The sequence below is a fragment of the Vigna angularis genome, chromosome 10 (assembly GCF_016808095.1).
Source record: "Vigna angularis cultivar LongXiaoDou No.4 chromosome 10, ASM1680809v1, whole genome shotgun sequence".
NCBI lineage: Eukaryota > Viridiplantae > Streptophyta > Magnoliopsida > Fabales > Fabaceae > Vigna > Vigna angularis.
The window spans coordinates 20,196,148-20,203,649 of NC_068979.1; the positions used below are offsets into that span (position 1 = coordinate 20,196,148).

General features: G+C 30.5%; 1 protein-coding gene across 1 annotated transcript; it reads left to right on the forward strand.

Moving 5' to 3' along the window:
• The first annotated feature begins 629 nt into the window (after positions 1–629).
• Positions 630–5,471, forward strand: LOC108326956 (protein DMR6-LIKE OXYGENASE 1). Its single transcript, XM_017560591.2, has 3 exons — positions 630–1,215; positions 1,312–1,636; positions 5,089–5,471. Exons 1-3 carry the CDS (start codon positions 758–760, stop codon positions 5,335–5,337), a joined length of 1,032 nt encoding a protein of 343 aa, XP_017416080.1. The 5' UTR covers positions 630–757; the 3' UTR covers positions 5,338–5,471.
• Positions 5,472–7,502: the final 2,031 nt, after the last annotated feature.

The following is a 7,502-nucleotide window of genomic DNA, read 5'->3' on the forward strand; positions in this document are numbered from 1 at the left end:
TGAGTCCGTAAGAGAAGGAGGTTTCTCAATTCTTAATGTGTGCAACCAAAAACCATCTTCGTGTTCTCTTTCCAATCCTTAAAATTTGTACCCTTGAGGACCGAAACCAAATTTATATTAGCAAATATTGAAATTATTGTAACAGTATTTATACAAGAGAAGCAAAATAATTAAGCTCACATCGTAAAATTAATAATTATATATATATTCAAATAATGATCTATCTCATCTCAATGCTTCTAATACACTATTAGTATCAAGTCTTTAGATAATAATATTAAATAATAAATGTATATTACTGTAATGATGAAATACTAATAACAAAACATGTTCAACAACAAACCAATCTTTTATTAATATGCAAAACCTTATCATTTATTACACGTTTAACATATATATATATATATATATATATATATATATATATATATATATATATATATATATATATATATATATATATATATATATATATATATCCTTAATTACAATTAATTAATTACAAAAATTTAATAAATTAACTAATAAAATATAATAATTCAGACAGAATAATTTATTATATATATTACTGACAAAAAGCTATTAACGGAATGGTTCCTTTCATTCGGATTAATTTTACTAGTGAGATGCACCTGACTATCAAGTAACTATTTTTCTTTCCTTTTGATTTAAGTACGTTAAGCAACATGTTTACTACATAGAAGTTGCTATTTAATGCAAATAACAGTTTCACTCTGTTTCAAGTTTCTGAGAGAAGATGAACGCCTTTGTGTTAGCTGATGAGTTCGCTCCTCTCTTTCCCCTATCTCCTAAATTTATCCTTCCAGAGGATAAAAGGCCACAACTTTCAGAGGTTAATTCTTTGGATTCAATTCCCATAATAGATCTGAGCGATCCTTCATCCTCTCTGGTGGTTCAGAAGATATCACGTGCTTGTGAGGAATATGGTTTTTTCCAGATTGTGAACCATGGGGTTCCTGAACAAGTTTGCAACAAAATGATGACAGCAATTACTGACCTTTTCAATTTGCCTCCAGAGAAAAGAAAAGAGCTCTACACAACAGATCACACCAAGAACACAAAACTTTACAATTATTACCTCCATGTGGAGGGTGGAGAAAAGGTGAAGATGTGGAGTGAATGTTTCAGTCATTCCTGGTACCCTATTGAGGATGTCATTCATCTTCTGCCACAAGAAATAAGGACTCAATATGGGTGAGCAGCAATTTCCTCTTTCACTATAACATTAGTTACAAATTATGATCTTTGTCTGTTTGTAAGTTAATGAAACATGTTTACTGTTGAACACAGGGAGGCTTTCAGTGAATATGCAAGAGAGATTGGTTCATTGGTGAGAAGGGTTCTTGGTTTGGTATCAATAGGGCTTGGAATAGAAGAAGATTGCTTTGTGAAGATATTGGGGGATGAGCCTAGACTAAGGGCACAAGTCAATTTTTATCCACCATGCCCAGATCCAGAACTAACCTTGGGTCTCCCTGTGCATACTGATTTCAATCTTCTCACTGTTGTTTTGCAATCACAGGTTTCTGGTCTCCAAGTGATCAAAGATGGGAAATGGATTGCTGTACCTGCTATTCCCAATGCATTTGTAATCAACTTGGGAGATCAAATTCAGGTATTATTCATTTACAATAACACCTCCCTAACTATTACAATGAAAAACTGGGTAATGCAATATAAAATATAAAGAAATATATCACCAATGTTCCTCCAAAAAATTATATTATAGCACTTACAAGTTTTGTTTGATCATTTTGAACAATAATATACCTGCAAATGCAAAAGATAATTCTTCAATAATTCTTTCTTCATAGCAGAACTTAAAAACTTTAGTAAACATTGGAAAAAAGTGTTCTTTGAAAGCGGTAGAATGTTTGCCTTTTAAAAAGTTTGAAAAATATTGAGTTAATGACAGAGATAAAAATACCTTAGAGTTTGATTAGTGCTTTATGTTTAATCATTCCAAAACTTGAACCATATTCATCAACTACAAAGTGCGACCTTAAAAAAAATGTAATCATTCTTAAATCATGATAAACTCTGCTTTCAATAGGAATTGGTTAAGATTAGTTTTTATAAACTAGTACTGATCTCACGTATTCAACCCAAGTTATTTCTATCAGAAAAGTTATGCATTTGGTACTGTCAACTAAAAGCACAAACCAGATGCCCTACATACAGCTGGAAACCATTTTCTTCAGCATGTGAATTTATGTACCATCAAGATATTAACCTTTCTTTCATTATCAATATTACTTTCTAAATTTAGATTATTTTTGTTTTAAATTTTGATTTAATATATTTTGTTTTCTATACTTTAAAACCGAATAGATTATTTATTTTAATCTAACGATATTAATTTTTTTAGTTTTTTAACGGTGTTTCAGACTTATATTTGAGTCAAATAGTATAAAAATACATAAATAACTCAAATATCAATCTAAAATTGCTTTTACACGTAAAAATAATTTAATATAATTAAGTTAAAAGAATTATATTTATAACATTCTAAAATATAATATAAAATACTATATATCACAATTTTAATATAACAAATTATAGTCATCAAAATAATCATAAAGAAACTTTATATATACAAGCTATCTATATTCAAAACTATAGACAAAGGCAAGTCTAAAAGACAAACTAAGCATTCATAGTCCTCCCTCCAAGAGCATGTTTTAGGAAAACTCCATTACCCACTGCTCACACCTACCGGATGATCATAACCAACAATAAAACACTAGAACATACAAATAAAAAGGTAAACTATCAATACAAATAATTTATAATACATTAAAAACATGTTAAACATTTTACACAAGATACATATTTCACATCATACCAACCAAACCCACAATATGCATTACAACCCTTTGACTGACTATCTGGATTAGAATGAATATTAAACTATGGCATTTCGTGCACTTGTTGTGGTGAAATAATTAACCCACCATAAGCTACTACAAAAGGTTAGTCCATTATCATTCACATTAGGCTAAAGTAAAGACCCTAGACTAGAACCTCCCACTATTCTCACGACATGCCTCACCCCTCTCTATTTGAGAATGGATGACCATTAAAATGTTAGGATGAACTCCAAGACTAAATTTCTCATATTCATACTTACAATACTTGAAACCACCATTGAGAAATTCCTCCCTGGAACTCTCTTTCACACCTATGAAACCATTGAGATAACTTCACATTCACATAGTATACCAATACATGAGACTACTGATCATACATTAAAGAAATAGAAACACCCTTACAAGTCATAAAAAGGTACACAATAACACAATTTTCTTCATAGCAACTTGATACTCACACTAGACAAGGAAAACAGCTTTAAAACCTTCACCAATAGCTCCGGAAGGGTCAAAAACCTCCAAATCAACCTAAAGAACATCCAAAACTGATATTCGAAACCCCGAATTTGAGATCCTGAAACTATAAAAAAACTAAAAGTTGTCTGAGGGGCGCTAGACCCCTAGAACATGGGCACTCAGGGGGCACCTGGGGGCGCTTAGGCGCGCTATCAGTTTTCAAAACTCACCTATACAAGTTTGAATGGTTCTTACAATCTCTTAGGCACTGAGAAACATTTAAGAACAAACCTCTAACTTAAAATGACCACTCCAAACCTCAAACTACCTATTCTACAATTCTACGACTCCATACAACAAAACAACAAACTAAAGGTTTAGACAAGTTCTAATTGACTTAATTATAGATCTCATACTACCCAAACCTATCCCAACACTTCACTTCAAAATTTCACTAACCAAACCTCCAATTTGCACTCAAAACCTCTCAAACATTAACCATTGTCCACCCTTTTTGGTTCTAGATTAGTTTCCACCCAAAACATACTTCTAACAAGTTTCAATTGACCCCATAATAGACTTGGAAAAACTATTTCCTCACATCAGTACATATCTCACTATTTCACCTATTAAAACCCTTCCTTTTTAGCCTTAAAACCCAATTATTTGATCATTCACCACTCTAAACAACTTGGCCGTCAAATAGAACCATCCAAACAAATATATAACATGTAATTCATAGCAACAACGACATCATAAATTTAACCATAGTTAGAACAAATCATCAAATTAACTAAACATACTTAATTACCTAAATTAGCATAACAAAATTCTTGAAATTCTAAACTCAATCAATTTAACAAACATATAAGCATCAAACACATTTATCCAACATCAATTAAAAGTAGACATCTAGCTTCCCCTTACCTTAGAAAGAACTTCTACGCTCTAAAAACTCTCAATCGTTGCTTTCATCGTAAGGAACTCTAGAAAAGCCTACAACTCACCTATTGGTGATCAGAATCAAATCTTAGAACCTCAAATTGACCAAGAGTCAAGAAAGAATCACTTTTGGTACATGTAAAAATAGATTTCTCTACATGATCATAGACCGCAATTAAAAGGAAAAATGGGTAGAAACTTACTTACTTTAAACAAAGAACTGATTAAGTAGTAGTGGAAATTACTCCACCGTGATCTCCCAGGTACCTCTTGATCGTTAAACAGATGATCGAGGAGTTAAAACTCTTAAAGAAAAAGAAGTAGAAAACTTTAGAAAAGTGATTCTAGAGGAATGATACATTTTAAAATAATGAAACTTATTTTTAACAAAACTATTTATAAATAACCTATTTAATATTTAAATAATTGGGTTTCACTAATTTTAAACTACCGTCACTTCTAAAATACCATGAAATTTTACAATATTTGTTTTAAGTTTTAAATTATGTCAAAATTTAAAATAAAAATAAATTTTAATTTGATATTAAATTTTAAAGACTAAAAACATATTTAATAATATATTAAGTAATGTACTTCTTCATACTCTCATTTTAATAAATCACTGCTGCAGCAGAGGATGAAAGTGCCTAGTTGGCCATTGATATTTTTATAAATTACTAACCTTGATCTATTTGGTGTACTTTGCAATGTGATGAGCTTGTATAAATTTGAGGAAGAACGTCTAAGAGGTATGGGCCATTAGGAGGGTGAAGTAAAGTTTGAGTTATTTAATGCGTAGGTTCTGAGCAACGGAAGATTCAAAAGTGTACATCACAGGGCCGTTACCAACAAATTGGGCCCGCGGGTGTCGATGGCAATGTTTTATGGGCCGAATTTGGAGACTATGATTGGGCCGATTGAGGAGTTGATAGACGAGGAACACCCTCCCAGATACAGAAGTTATCGTTTTTCTGAGTTTCTTGAAGAGTTTTACAAGCAAGAAGGCTCAAGGAGGATGGTTAAAGAAGTCTTTGAGTTGCCAAATTAAGTTATCAAATAATGCTGAATCCACTTTCACCCTTTTATGCTAATATTAATGCAGCTCTGTTGGCTACATCAACAAATTAAGATGATGAATGAGATCAATGAATTAATGGAAATTACTCAATAATTGTTACTGTTGTTGTGCATTGAATGTTTGTCTGGAGAGACTATTATTTATTTATTAAAAAAATATACCTATTTTGTTATAAAAATAGCAAAATTTTTAAAATTATATTATAGATATGATTTGTAGCATATATTCAAGTTGCTTTCTAAATGTCTTGTGATGTCCTTATTGTATTTATGTGGCTTTGAATTAAGGGTAGATTAGTTAATAGACAAAGAAGTAAAAAGAAAAAATATTTTATTTCCTAAAAGATATTCCCTAATGTCCTAAATCTAATTGTAATAAGAACTATAAAATAAAAAAAGAAAACTGATCCCAAAATTTAGAGAAACCCTTATTTTTATATCAAGTTTCATTCAAAGCGAAGTGTAGTGTCGAGTAACCAAAGATAACGAAAATGAACAAAAATAATTAAAACATTGAAAAACTTTTATTGCAGTGTGAATGTTGGACAAAATCATACTATATGTGTGGACATGTTTTATTGACTCTAGGGACGTACATGGTACATTCTGTGTTCATAGAGATCAATGCTTTGTGATAAAGTTTTTGGAATCTTGTGACCCTTCTAATCAATATTCGCATCTGTCAACAAGCCTACCATAAGATTCCATGGTTTTTCGTTAATTCATCACAGTCTCTTTTGTTTTTTTTGTTTGTTTTTTTCTCTTTACTTGCACAGTATAACTTCATGTTCAGAAGCACATGGCTTTTATTGCAGAGAAGTGCACTGCAGAACCTCTACCTAATTTTGTTTAAATGCAAAATTTCCTCTTCTAGCTATTGACTGTTGAGATTTCAATAATTGTATGAATATAAATTGTTTTAGGGTGAATATATATTTCTGCACAGTATAAGACTAGAAGAAGTGAATAATTCAATCTTTTAGGTTGTGCTGTAGTATTCTGGTGCGTTTGATTTGATGGTAGAAAGCTATGAATGATATTATTCATTTCCTTAAAAAAATCAGTGAGTTTAACTCATCACTTTGTTATGGAATGTGCACTTTATTCCATAGAAGACAATAGATATTTCATAAGAACGTAGTTTAAAAAGCACATATACTTTCATATAAACCTTTTATCTTCTTTAACAATAACTTTTTTATTCATTTATTTAAGAGAAAAATAGAAATAAGAAAATGACAATGACTTCATTTATTATGCGGAGGAGTGAATGTTAATATGCAGGTGTTCATATGTAACCTTACTACTGTCATTTAGCGTTGTTAGCTCTGTTGATATGCTATATTTGCATTATTTTTTTCTGAAAAAAGACAATTAAACATAAAAAATGGAGGTCCTCTAAGTTTTATAAAAACTACTAATGTACAACAAAAAGGTTTCATGATCCATTATTACTTATACCAACTTCTACATTAAAAGACGTTGTAAAGAAAATAAGTTATGAACTTTAAATGAAGAATTGAAGATGTCTTAATTCAGATAGAAAACTTGAATTTATTGGGTGCAAGGTAGTGCAACATGTTGGTATTGAATGAGTAACGATTTGGTGTTGGAAGATATTGGGTTTCATTAAACTGTCTCTGAGGTACATCTGATGTGTCTATTGAATTGCCAATAATTGTTGTTGGAAGATTGCGAGCTACCTTGTCTGTCTCAGATTCAACTTACTTCTGAGTCTGATACACGAAAGATGGATCATTGGCTTGGTATGTATTTGTATTCAATGACTAGGAACTTTCAAAACTCACAGAGTTTTGTCTTTATTGTCAAAGTAATTATTGAAGATCAGAGAAGTCGATAGATATGTAGTTTCGTTTTTTCATGTATTATGTATTTTGATTCTTAATTGTACATAGATTTTTTTTGTTGAAAGAGATAAACTATTTTGTATAAAAGAGATTTAATTTTAATTATTGATTAATTAATGCAAATACCTAATTTCATTAGGACAAATAAAAAAATTTCATTATGAAAGAAAATGAGAGTCGTATTTTTACATGTAGGACAATATAAAAATATTAGGTCTCGTATATATTTTTGGAAATATAAGAAAGAAAGATCAACAAATTCATATTA